We start from the raw sequence: 14,232 nt of genomic DNA on the forward strand, positions 1-14,232 counted from the left end.
CCTCTCCATCTCCTGAAGTTTGCCCAAGTTCATGTCCATGGCCAACCAGCCATCTTATGCTCTGACTCCCTCTTCTCCTATCCCTAGTAAAAGGCTGCCTTTTGGAAATTAGGTACTACCTTTCTCTTTTATCATGAAAGAATTTGTATAGGAGAGAACATTTAAGACTCTTTTAGGGAGATTAGGCCTTGGAATGAAAGATTATTCCAAGTGAAAGAAGAGACAAAGTAAAAGGAACCATTTAATCATTTTAATAATTTTGTTGTAAAATGGAGACAAGCTTTGGAAGAATGAAGCAAAAGTCAGGAAATCAAATTTGGGCAGGGCCCAAATCTAAATTTTTTTACAGTTTCAAAACAATTTTCAATGAGCTCAAAATTACTAAGTTTATCTCCTTCAAATTCAGGATATTAGTTAGCTTGATAGTAGAGGCCTTGGTAACAAAAAAGAGAAAAGATAATAAATAGATATCCTTTTACTTCACTTTGTAGTAGGAAAATGTCAAGGATATATTAAGGAAAATGTTAAGATTTTAACTGCCAAATTATTGTTAAGCAGATTTTAGATAGATTAGATTAATTAACACAATGGTAAATGCCCAGAAAGTTCCAAAATGAATTTCTGAACTGAATGTAGACAGCTCGTTGAGACAAAGGGATATCTTCTTAAAAGTTCTCCAAGAACCCAAAGATTATCTCATGGAACTGCCTATTAGAAGATGGTTCTTCTCTCCTAAGAGGAGCCACCTTGCCTTTGAAGAAGCTTCAGGTATTTCCCTCATGATCCAGTAGCTAATACTCTGCACTGCCAATACAGCGGTCCTGGGTTCGATCCCTGGTTAGGGAACTAAATCCCACATGCTAAAACTAAAGATCCTGCATGCCACAACTAAGGCCTGGAGCAGCCAAATAAAGAAGAAAAAAAAAAAGCTTCAGATGCAACATCTGGTAGAGTATCTGGCAAGTCTCTTTCACATAGGCAGACTTGAGGGATGCTTAATAAAATAGAAAGTATGTATGTGTGTGTGTGTGTGTGTGTGTGTGTGTGTTGATGGGGTTTTCCTAAAGGAAAAAGTATACCTGAGTTAGTCCTAATCATTGACTAACCTGAAAGAGGAAAATCAGTTTGGACACCTTTCAAACAAGTGGCAAAGTAACTAATATATAATTAACTTGGACAATGTCTCTGGCTTGAAGCATTAGTTATGATACTTCTATTATTCTTTGCCATGTGGCATGCCACAGAGAGTGTCCTTGCTTCCTCCAAAGTATGCTTGTTAAGTATGCTCTTTATTTTCCTGATAGCTGTTCCCCTGCCTCATGTTTGAGTGGTGAAACAGGCCCTAGAGTTTACACTGGGAAAACCTTAGAAATGACAATCCAGTAACCACAGGAAATATTATTAAAACTGTGGTTTTCTTTTTAATATATTTTTTGTTTTTATTTATATTTGCTTAGAAAACATAAATCAAGTAATAAAAGAATTAAATAAATCTTTTAAATAATTGCATCCCTGCTCTGTCCAATGCAGAAATAAAATTTAAAACTGAAGAATGTCCCATCTCAACCTTTCTCAGCCTTCAGATGTCTCAGTCATTTGAAGCAATCAGTGATGGTTTGATCCAGGGTTTAAATGTTATGTTAACTTCCCTTTGAAAGTCCCTAAATTTGAGTTACAGTGTGTCTCATTCACTAGGTGGATATTTCCTTGGTAATTACAACTGCCAAAACCTGCTCAACTAGATACTTCTGTATTAATGTGTTTTCTGATTTCCTTGAAGCAGTTTACCTCTTCAGTAGCTCAAATCACCCAACCTTTTCTCTAGCGCTTGCCTTTTTTATTATCTCATCCATCTGGTTCTAATTAGTTCCCTCCTCTCTAAAAGAAATAATTTAACAGCCTAATTTTTAAAAATGATAATCTATTGATATATGTACTTTTTAAGTAGTTTTTTAGTCAAGATAACTACATCAAAAATAAGGTTCACAAAAAAGTTTTTGGAAAATGACCTATAAACAAACTTTGTTGAACTGTATTTCTTGATACTTTGTACACACAAACATGTTTGTAGTCTTGTGCGAAAAGGCACCTTTTAGTTTGCTTTTCTCGCTAATGTAAAGAAAGTAAAGGTTAAACATATAGCTTTCCCCCAACATACAAATGAACAGATGAGATTACAAACAAGAAACTGTTAACTGATCTGCAGCATTGTTAATGAAAATCATCCAGTGTACAGAGGGCTGAGTCAGAGGAAAAAACCACAGATGCTGGACATGTAGGCAGTCCTTTGAGTAGAGTCTTCTCGTGCGTTGGCCCTGATACATAGCAAAATGAAGAACAGCTATTTTACCCTATCATTTCTAAAATTCATCAAGTTATGTCTTTGGCTTGAAACCAGTGTGGCCTATGACCAGAATGTAAAGAGAGAGAAGAGCAACTAGCATCCTGAGGGAACTGCTGTGTGCCTGGCCCTGTTTGGGGTGCTTCCATAAGTGTGATCTTACGTGATCTTCACACTGTCTTTGTGAGTTAGGTAGGAGAGTTTTGTTTTTATAAAATAGAAAGTTGAGGCTCAGAGAGTTAAGCAACTGATCCCAAGTAGCATAGCAGCAAAGAGTCAGGGCATTTGGACACTGACTCACCCAGCTTCAAAGACCATAATTCTTTGTATGGTACCATATATCCTTGCTGAGTGAATTTTATTTTCCTCCCAGTTTTGTCTCTCCTCAAAAGTTTCAGTACTGGATCACTGAACATTTTTTCCAAAGGCTAATTTGGGAAACAATAAACTCTACCAACCTAAATATATTCAAATTGCATTACATGGAGATGTGGTTCCTGAGCAACCTCATCCTACAGTGATGATTATCTTGCATATTCCTATGTAATGTAATATATACAATATATTCATTTACTTATTTGTCCTTCCTAATTATTAACTATATTTTATCCATCTAGTCTTCTTTTATGACTTCCACAATATAAGGTAGAGAACTGCTAGTTATACTGTATTAATATTTAGCAAATCTGCCTTTTCGGTTGCCACAAAAACGGCTTTAGCGTAGGCCCTGCAAAATTCAGACTGAAGTGACCATAACATGAAAGGAGATGGTTTGGCCAGAAATCAACAAATCTCAGCAAAATTGCAAGTATGCTGTGGTCTATAATTGAATACTAAACTTAAGCCACTTGCTTTCTTATACAGGTCATACTCTAAAAATACCAGACTGGTACAATCCAGGTGAGTGAAGAAAACTAAAATGTATCCAAAGTTGCTTTTACCTTTTCAGTGGTGTATTTAGTTAACTATTTAAGCCCAGGTCCAAGTGCCAGCTTCTTCTCTATTATGTCTTCAAATGCAATGAAGTATCTGCAGGGAGGGAAGGTGATTGGCTGGTGTGGGATGAGACTCTGAGGCTGGATTTAGCCTTCTTCACGAGTACAGGAGGGTACAAGAGCTGCTCACTGGCTCAGAAATCCTTGAATCCTTCCAGGCAGAACTACCATGGGCAAAGAGAGCCAGTAATCTAAATGGATTACTATTTATAAATAGTTTTGAGTATTCATGCATGCTGAGAGGGTGCAGTTGAGTTTATGCAGTCCTGACTCTGCTGTTCTTCTTCTTTAGAGCGTGCTGGAATTCATGGACCTCCAGTTGTAATAGAAGGGAGTGAATATTGGTTTGTTGCTGATCCCCGCTTAAGCTATGAAGAAGCTGTTCTGTATTGTGATAGTAATCACAGTTCTCTGGCTAGTTTAACATCTTTTACAGGACTAAGAGCCATCAAAAACAAGATAGCAAATGTAATTTAAAAGAATGTATTTTATTTTTAAATTTTTATATTTATTCTGTTGGGCATGTGTGCGCAGTTGTTTCTGACTCTGCAATCCCATGGGCCCGGCTTCCTCCATCCATGGGATTCTTCAGACAAGAAGACTGGAGTGGGTTGCCATTGCCTCCTCCAGGGGATCTTCTGTGCCCAAGGACTGAACCTGGGCCCAGAACCTGTGGCTCCTGCATTGGCAGGCAGATGCTTTACCACTGAGCCACCTGGGAAACTGTATTTATTCTGTTAAAAAATTTTTAAATGTACAAAAGTTGAATGTTACTCTCAAGTGAAGTTTGCCTAACAACCTGTAAGTTCATCACTGCATGTTAGAAAAAATTTAAATAGAACTGTATAATGTTTTAAAATATTCAAGATTAATTATAAATGTCAACTGATAAGATGAGCGCCAAAAGTTATTTTAACTTTGTAGTTAACTTGAAATTCTATTTCTAAGCATAACTAACTCTGCAAAATAGTTTTTTAGAGGAAAAGTAATTCATATATTTGAAAATTTATAATTGGTAGCAGTAGAATATTATATGTTCCATTAATGTATGTCCACAATTACAGTGACCATATTTTCTGTATATAAAATAGGGCATGTGAATATAAAAAAAAGTTTCTAAATTACTTTCTTCAGTGAAAGGACCCAGTTTATGTAATTTAGTAAACTAATGAATATTCAGAAATTTTAGTGGTTTATGATTTTGATAAGCCAGGGTATTTAAATCAAAACTCTCCTAGAAAAGTTAGTACATGTAAGGGTGGGTGTTCACTTGGTTGTTTTGTTTTTGTATTGTTTTTTTCAGATATCTAGTGATGAGCAGAAATGGTGGGTGAGAACTACTGAACAGCTGATATCACATCGTTTTATACAGTATGTGACATCTTTGATGCTGCCTTTGTAAAGTTATCATGTAAAAGAATCTGTCCCAAATCCCCTTTTATTTAATACTAAATGGAGCAGTTATTTATAATTAGTTTTGAGCATTAATCCTTAACTACCTAGACTGAGAAACCAAATCCTGTTGCAAATGAGCATCAAGAAAAAAGCAGTATAAAATAATGGCCTAACATTAAATTTAGAACTAAAATTGCTTACAGTAAAGCCCAAGATGGAACATGTAACTACATTGCAAGCTGTCACATCTCTCGTCTTCTTTCAGCTCACGAGACCCATGGCATCGCTTTCCTATACTATTTGGAGAGGAATGCTTTTACCTGTCTGCCAAGACTTGGTTTAATGGTAAGGTTAATTCCAAATCCTTTAATGTTGATTATGTAATATGTGAACTTCAGGTTCAATTACTAGGTTAATCTTGTTTTCCTTTTGATTATACATGTGGTAGCTTTATCTTGTTCTGATTTATTGCTAATGACAATAGCTCAAGTTCCAAATGCAAGTAAAGGTGCTTTTCACTGAGAATATTTTGACTTCCTTTATCCTAAAGCAGTTGAGCTTCCCTCATAGCTCAGTTGGTAAAGAATCTGCCTACAATGTAAGAGACCCCAGTTCAATTCCTGGATTGGGAAAAATTGCTGGAGAAGGGATAGGATACCCACTCCAATATTTGTGGGCTTCCCTTGTGGCTCAGCTGGTAAAAGAATCCGCCTGCAATGAGGGAGACCCGGGTTCAATCCCAGGGTTGGAAAGATTCCCTGGTGAAGGGACAGGCTACCCACTCCAGTATCCTAGCCTGGAGAATTCCATGGACTGTATAGTCCATGGCGTCGCAAAGAGTCAGATGTGACTGAGCGACTTTCAGTTGCTAAAGCAGTTACTTACCCTTTCCTAACTGATGAGGGTATAGACAAATTCACATAGATGAGCAGGCAGCAGTTCTAAAGTATAGTTTAGGTCTCTATCCCCCTCCCCAAGAGCCTTTATCTCTCTGTTTCCTGCCACTAGGAAATGCACCAATTTTGTGCATTTTTATAAGCAATATTGGTATGCAACAACCTATTGAAATGAGTAATAATAATAGGAGACAAAAATAGCTAGGGAAGAAAAAGCATATACTTTAACCATTTGGGAAATATTGATTTAAAAAGACTTTCTTTACTACTGGATTGTTTTTAAAAATGTGCTGAATGGAAAATTATCACCACAGTAATCTTGCTTTTCACTTCTCAGATTTACGAAAACCTGCAGACTGTAGTACCAAGTTGCCCTTTGTCTGTGAAAAATACAATGTATCTTCATTAGAAAAATATAGTCCAGATTCTGCAGCTAAAGTGCAGTGCTCTGGGGACTGGATTACCTTTCAGAACAAGGTAAAAAGGGAATTGCTACATTGTGCAGATGATGATTGCTTTCATGAAGGTTATTTGGCCCATGGCAGAATGACATCCCAAGTAACTTCACTAAAATAGACTCTGCATATTTCAGTATCTCACCTGATTCTCTACATTTTCAGAAACGGAGTTACTCTCAAGTTAGTCACGCCTAGCGACTTAGCAGCAGCAGCAGCAGCAGCAGCAGCAGCAGCAGCAACAGCCAGCCTTTTAGAATACCGTGTTCCTGTTCCATTGCTGCTAACACTTAAATTGCTGAAGTTGATCTTTCAATGAATAGTACATTAACTAGTCAGGGCTATCTCTTTGGTATGTAGGAAACTGACTGAATTTCTAGCTGATAAATTTTCCTCCTTAAGGAAAACACCCAAGCAGCATTTATCAATCAAATTAAATCAACATTTCCCAAACTACTTTTGGGGAATATACACATATGCTGACAAAATATTAATCATTGATCTTGCCTCCAGAGTAGGGTTTATGATTAAATAGATTGGGAAGTGCCACGTTCTATATTTGCCTCCTTGAGATGCACAATTCATATTGGTGTATATATCTTAGGAAATGCAACTGGCTGCTAAAAAGAGAAATTACTACAGTATGCTAAAACATTTATTCTCTCAGATAAAAGAAATTTGAAGATAAGCAGGCTGGGGTTGGTATGAAAGCTCTGTGGTCTTCAAAACCAGACTTCCCTTTGTCTTTCTGCTCTACCGTCCTTAACTTGAGGCTTCCAAGCTCAAGTTCAGGGTGTTTGTTCGGGGGTCTTTTCTAGAAGTCTCCCAATGACTTTATATCTCTCTGGCCACTCTTGTCTGTAAGGAGGCTGAAAAAAAAATTTTTGTAGAATGTTTCAAGGAACATAATTTGGGCCATACTACTACACAGTAACATAACTATAATATCAAACAGAAAAAGGAAGAGATGGGTCTGGCAACTGAAAGCGTCTGTAGTAAATTTAAAATATTAGGGGTATATTTTGACTTTTTAAAATTAAAATAATCTTTTTTCCCCCAAGGTGCTAGGACTAGATTAATTTACATAGTTGATATAAATTTGTAGAGTTTTTATTTGTTTTATTGAAGTATAGTTTACTGAAAATAGTATGTTAATTTCAGGTGTTCAATATAGTGATCAGATATTTGTATAGATTATATACCATACAAAGTTATTGTAAAATTATAACATCCCTGTGAATTATTTATTTTAGTCTGATAGTTTGTATCTCTTAATCCCTTTCACCCCTTTGAATTAAAATATCCTGCCAAGAGACAATGGGATGATTTCTTTTAAAATGTGGTGTGTTTTTTTAATATAAGGTAATGGTAAAGAATACATATTTGAAATCAAATGGAGCAGCAATTAAATGCTGACCATGCTGTGGCTATTTCACTTATGGGTAAAGTTTCTTAATGTTCCTGTGCTTCCATTTCCCCATTTGTTGTGAGAATTAAATGAGATAATGCTGTGCAAAGTGTTTAGCACAAGGATGTACTCAGTAAATTGGAAATTTTTAAAACAATAGTTCAAAGACTGCTCTTCAGTTGTTTAAATTGAGAGTATAGGTCTGCAGTCTTATGACACTGCTTTGCACATTTCTGTACCTTACAGACAAAAAATTAGCAGCTCTCTAAAAGATAAGGCATTTACTTCTTATATGAACTTTCATTTGTCTGAAATTTTATACTTCGTGTGTATTCTTTGTTTGTAGTGTTTTCTAAGGATCAACCCCAAATCTGTCACATTTTCTGAAGCCAGTGATATTTGTCATACCTATGGTGGAACCCTTCCTTCAGTGTTGAGCCAGAGAGAGCAAGGTAGCCGAATTTTTCTGTAAACATATTTTATTCTGATCTGGGGGCCAAGTTCCTGTTGGTAAGATGTGGGGAATTAACATATGAAAAGAATCTTATTAAATTACTTTTTATAGTTAGGTGATAACCAAAGATTATCTTGATAGTTAGATAAGCTCAAAGTATTCATTGACATTTTTAGTATACCTTTAATTTCAATAAATCAGATGCTTTTTAAAAAAAATATGTATCTTTCTGACAGATTTTATTACATCCCTGCTTCCGGGTATGGAAGCTTCTTTATGGATTGGTTTGCGCTGGACGGCTTATGAAAAGATAAACAAATGGATGGATAACAGAGAGCTGACGTACAGTAACTTTCACCCATTATTGGTTGGTCGGAGGCTGCGAATACCACCAAATGTAAGTTTGTTTGTTCTTTTAATCAGTACAGTGTTGTAGCTCTATGAAATACCTGAGCCTTTCACAAATTATTGGGTTAAGAACAATGGCCTATTTTATGAGTCCATTTATATGAAACATCCAAATAGGCGAATCTATAAAGATAGAAAATAAATTACTATTTACCAGAGACTAAGGAGGCTAGAAGGATTGGCAGTGATGGCTGAAGCATATGGGATTTCTTTCTAAGGTGGTGAAAGTGTTCTAAGATTGATTGAGGGTGATGGTTGCACAACTCTGTGAATATGCTGAAAACTATAGAGTGTATACTTTAAATGGGTGAATTATACCATCTATGAATTTTATCAAGAAAGCTTCACAAGAAGAACAACAACATAGCTTCCCCAGCCTTTGTGTAGGTGCCCTAGTGTTTCATAGTAGCATCAGATTCCATAGCACTTATTTTATAACCATGTAAAACCTTCATTGTGCTTAGTCACTCAGTTGTGTACGACTCTTTGCGACCCCATGGACTGTAACCCACCAGGCTCCTCTGTCCATGGAAATTTCCAGGCAAGAATACTGGAGTGGGCTGCCATGCCCTCCTCCAGGAGATCTTCCCGACCCAGGGATCAAAGCCATATCTCCCACACTGCAGGTGGATTTTTCACCATCTGAGCCACCAGGGAAGCCCAAAACCATCAATAGTGAGCTGCAAATAAAAGCTAATATAAAGGCTTTATTTATCATTTTGGAATTTGGAGCTGTCAGATTTAGTCTTCTGAAGTAAAAAGTACACAATTGGTGATTGGTGATCATTTTTCCCCAAGATCTAAATGTAAAGAAGCTGTAGAAGGGAAGAAGGCATTATTTTAACAATAGTTATCCTGTATCATGATATTACTGTCCATTGCTTCTGTCTTCCTTATTTGCTGGATACAAACCATCTTTTGCACAGAAAACAAAAATTATTAAGAGGTTAAAAGTACATGCTAGATGACATTTAGTGATATAACTGATGCAATGGAACTTTGCTCAAGATTGACTTTGATGGCAAAGGGAACTGAAACATGTAATTATTACAAAGTAAATATCAAAATAATGCTTGGTTATTATAGAAAATTTGGAAGTTATAAAAGAGTAAACAACATAAAGAAAAATATCAACCTACATCCTGCTTATATTTAGGCTGGTAGCTTTTAAACTTTTAATTCATGCCCCATAGTAAGAAATACATTTAAAGAACCATTTAGCACATAGATATAAATATAATACTGAATTTAAACAAAAATTTCAGGTAATAATACTTACCCTTAGAGCTTATATTGCTTTCTATTCTAGTCTGCTTTAGCCTAGTATAGTCAGTCTATTCTCTGTATTCTATCCTATTCTATTTCATTATCACAAGTAAGAATCAAGATCCACTGAAGTGATTTCATGACCTACTAAATGAGTTTCAAACCATATTTCAATCCTGATCGAGGGAATCACAATGAATATTTCAGCATTTTTCTTCTAGGACTTTTCTATACACTGTCTTCTTGACTTAGATAAGATTATATACTATTGTATCTACTTTTCTCATTTAGTATTATATAAGTATCAATAGTTTCTTATACCATTAAAGGATATACTTGATAACCATTTTGATGGTTGCACAGTGTTTCTTGATATACATTGCCATCATTTACCTATACAATGCTGAGTGTTTCCATTGTTTTCAGTTTTGCGTAATCTTAAATAGTTGCAGTTAACATCTTTGTGTATAATCTTTGCTATATATTTCAGGTTACCTCCTTAGGATAGATTTAGGTAGCCAGATCAAAAGATATAAGTAGTTACAAAACTCTGGTTAACAAATTGCTTTCCAGAAAGGTTTATGAGTTTATTTTTTTGTCAGCAGTATGTTGTGATTACTCTGCTATTCATACCAGTATATTAATAATTTCCAACATTTACTGAGCAGCTAATGTGTCATACATTCTGCTAATGCATCACATGTATCATTTCATTTGATCTGCACAAAAAATGTGAAACAGTCAGTACGCCTCTCCTATCTTAGAAATGTGGAGACAGAGAGTCACATAACTTGCCAGAAGTCATTCAGGGTATACATGCAGAGTCGGCTTTTAAATCTGAGTCTCTTGTAGAGGTAGCATTCTTAGCTTGTTTACTACATTGCCTCTACTAAAGTGCTCTAAGGAGCATTATCTTTTAAAAATGCTTGTTAATTTGTTAGTTTAAGTGATACCATATTTTCTGATTTCTAGTAAAAGCATTTGTTAGATTTCTGTTGCTCTGATTTCTAATAAAAGCATATAAATTCAGTAATAATTTTAATTTCATCAAATGTGAATTTTTTTATTCTTTGGAAGTTTTGGCAACAGCAATCAGAGCAGAAAAAGAAATAAAAGGAATCGAAATTGGAAAAGAAGAACTAAAACTCTCACTGTTTGCAAATGACATGGTCCTCTACATAGAAAACCCTAAAGACACCACCAGAAAATTACTAGAGCTAATCAATGGATATAGTAAAGTTGCAGTATATAAAATCAACACACAGAAATCGCTTGCATTCCTATACACTAATAATGAGAAAGTAGAAAAAGAAATTAAGGAAATAATTCCATTCACCATTGCAACGAAAAGAATAAAATACTTAGGAATATATCTACCTAAAGAAACTAAAGACCTATATATAGAAAACTATCAAACACTGGTGAAAGAAATCAAAGAGGACACTAATAGATGGAGAAATATACCATGTTCATGGATCGGAAGAATCAATATAGTGAAAATGAGTATACTACCCAAAGTAATCTACAGATTCAATGCAATCCCTATCAAGCTACCAATGGTATTTTTCACAGAGCTAGAACAAATAATTTCACAATTTGTATGGAAATACAAAAAACCTCGAATAGCCAAAGCAATCTTGAGAAAGAAGAATGGAACTGGAAGAATCAACCTGCCTGATTTCAGGCTCTACTACAAAGCCACAGTCATCAAGACAGTATGGTACTGGCACAAAGACAGAAATATAGATCAATGGAACAAAATAGAAAGCCCAGAGATAAATCCACATACATATGGACACCTTATCTTTGACAAAGGAGGCAAGAATATACAATGGAGAAAAGACAATCTCTTTAACAAGTGGTGCTGGGAAAACTGGTCAACCACTTGTAAAGGAATGAAGTTAGAATACTTTCTAACACCACACACAAAAATAAACTCAAAATGGATTAAAGATCTAAATGTAAGACCAGAAACTATAAAAGTCCTAGAGGAGAACATAGGCAAAACACTCTCTGACATAAATCACAGCAGGATCCTCTATGATCCACCTCCCAGAATACTGGAAATAAAAGCAAAAATGAACAAATGGGATCTAACTAAAATTAAAAGCTTCTGCACAACAAAGGAAACTATAAGCAAGGTGAAAAGACAGCCTTTGGAATGGGAGAAAATAATAGCAAATGAAGCAACTGACAAACAACTAATCTCAAAAATATACAAGCAACTTATGGAGCTCAATTCCAGAAAAATAAACGACCCAATCAAAAAATGGGCCAAAGAACTAAATAGACATTTCTCCAAAGAAGACATACAGATGGCTAACAAACACATGAAAAGATGCTCGACATCACTCATTATCAGAGAAATGCAAATCAAGACCACAATGAGATACCATTTCACACCAGTCAGAATGGCTGCAATCCAAAAGTCTACAAGCAATAAATGCTGGAGAGGGTGTGGAGAAAAGGGAACCCTCTTACAAGGTTGGTGGGAATGCAAACTAGTACAGCCACTATGGAGAACAGTATGGCGATTCCTTAAAAAACTGGACATTGAACTGCCTTATGACCCAGCAATCCCACTGCTGGGTATACACACCGAGGAAACCAGAATTGAAAGAGACACGTGTACCCCAATGCTCATTGCAGCACTGTTTATAATAGCCAGGACATGGAAGCAACGTAGATGTCCATCAGCAGATGAATGGATAAGAAAGCTGTGGTACATATACACAATAGATTATTACTCAGCCATTAAAAAGAATACATTTGAATCCGTTCTAATGAGGTGGATGAAACTGGAGCCGATTATACAGAGTGAAGTAAGCCAGAAAGAAAAACACCAATACAGAATACTAACACATATATATGGAATTTAGAAAGATAGTAATGATAACCCTGTATGCGAGACAGCAAAAGAGACACAGATGTATAGAATAGACTTTTGGACTCTGTGGGAGAGGGAGAGGGTGGGATGATTTAGGAGAATGGCATTGAAACATGTATACTATCATGTAAGAAACGAATCACCAGCCTAGGTTTGATGCAGGATACAGGATGCCTGGGACTGGTGCACTGGGATGACCCAGAGAGATGATATGGGTAGAGAGATGGGAGAGGGGTTCAGGATTGGGAACTCATGTACACCCATGGCAGATTCATGTCAATTTATAGCAAAACCAATACAGTATTATAAAGTAAAATAAAAAATAAATTTAAAAAAAGAAAGAAAGAAAAATGAAGGGAAAAAAAAGAAAATTTATCTGTCAAAGTCTTCTTGTAATTCTTACTGTTTTTATGACTGTGTAAACATTAACTGTACAAACCCTGTGTTTCTTGCATTTATTGCAAATATTTTCATAGGATTTTTCTTTGAGTCTAAATACCAAAAATATTACAGAAATAAGTTTTGATTTTTTTGTTGCATGTTTAACTCTATTTGTTTCTTTTTTTCCCCTCTATTCTTTTAAGGTTATAATGTTAGTTAAGTATATGCCTTTATTTTCTTCTTTTTGTTTTATAGCTTGCCTTTTTATTCTGACAACATGATACATCCATTGTATATGGTATACATTGTCAATGGATACTTAATCCTTTTCCCTAATCCTGGCCAATTTTCTAGCATCATTTGTTGCATATACTTCCATTTGTTAAAATCAATATAGAATGCCTTCTTTATCATATGTGAAGTGTGTGTGTGTGCATCTATGTATGAGACATACTCCTGTATAGCTCTCACACTGCTCTAAATACTACCATGTTCCCATATTTCAAAAAATATAATAGGATTAGTTATCCTTTATTATTTGCTTTTAAAAATTTTTAGCTGTTATGTCTATTCTTCAAGGCAAACTAGAATTATTTACTTAATTTCCACTCTAAACAATTAAATAGAAAACATCTGGTGAGAATTTGACAACATTTTAGGAAGAACTGACATCTCTTTGTTAATCTTTCCTCAAGAATATGGTGTAACATGTCTCTCCACTAATTCAAGTCTTCCTTTTAAATTCCTCAGTGATGTTTTCATAGAAATTATCTTTCTTATTGCCATTGAGAATGGCAGCTTTTTTAAAATTTTCTTATTGATGTGTAGGAAACCTATTGTTTGGAAATTTTTGTACATTTATTTCATAGGTATCCATCTTACTAAAAACTCTTACTACTTCTCCGAGTTTTTCACTAGATTTTCCTGAGTTTTCTAATTAGAAAATCATAATTTGCAAATAACAGTTCACACTTCACTACATGTGGTAAGACTTCCAGAACCATGGTAAATACCAGGAGTATTAAATAATATCTTACACTTGATCTGGACTCTAATAGGACTATCTTTGTCCTATAGTCTTTCTTTTTTATATTTGATGTGTACTTTTTGTTCAAGATATATCATTCTATAACTAGTTTATTTTAAATTTTTATTCAAGAATAAGTAGTAGATTTTCTAAAATTTATTTTCCAAAAAAATAATAAAATAAAATTTATTTTCAACATCTATTAAAATTGTGTCATATAGTTTTCCCCATTAGGCCCATGGACGTGTGGCCCATTGATAGATGTTGTGATAAAACCATTTTTATCTCCTAAATAAAACCTAATTTCAGTAATAAAACC

The 14,232-nt window shown here is 35.1% G+C and overlaps 1 protein-coding gene across 4 annotated transcripts in view; it reads left to right on the plus strand.

The window, feature by feature from the left end:
- Positions 1 to 14,232, plus strand: part of LOC101109941 (lymphocyte antigen 75) — a 120,891-nt gene that overhangs the window by 44,417 nt on the left and 62,242 nt on the right. For all 4 annotated transcript variants that reach the window (XR_006058954.1, XM_042244906.2, XM_042244907.2 and 1 more), the window contains exons 17-23: positions 3,206 to 3,241; positions 3,629 to 3,804; positions 4,640 to 4,707; positions 4,997 to 5,076; positions 5,965 to 6,104; positions 7,837 to 7,942; positions 8,181 to 8,341. Coding sequence is in view for 3 of the 4 variants with exons in the window: in XM_042244906.2 (XP_042100840.1) it covers positions 3,206 to 3,241; positions 3,629 to 3,804; positions 4,640 to 4,707; positions 4,997 to 5,076; positions 5,965 to 6,104; positions 7,837 to 7,942; positions 8,181 to 8,341 (767 nt within the window). In the remaining variant the exon portion in view is untranslated. The remainder of the gene's footprint in view (positions 1 to 3,205; positions 3,242 to 3,628; positions 3,805 to 4,639; positions 4,708 to 4,996; positions 5,077 to 5,964; positions 6,105 to 7,836; positions 7,943 to 8,180; positions 8,342 to 14,232) is intronic.

The sequence above is a fragment of the Ovis aries genome, chromosome 2 (assembly GCF_016772045.2).
Source record: "Ovis aries strain OAR_USU_Benz2616 breed Rambouillet chromosome 2, ARS-UI_Ramb_v3.0, whole genome shotgun sequence".
In the NCBI taxonomy this organism is placed as follows: Eukaryota; Metazoa; Chordata; class Mammalia; order Artiodactyla; family Bovidae; genus Ovis; species Ovis aries.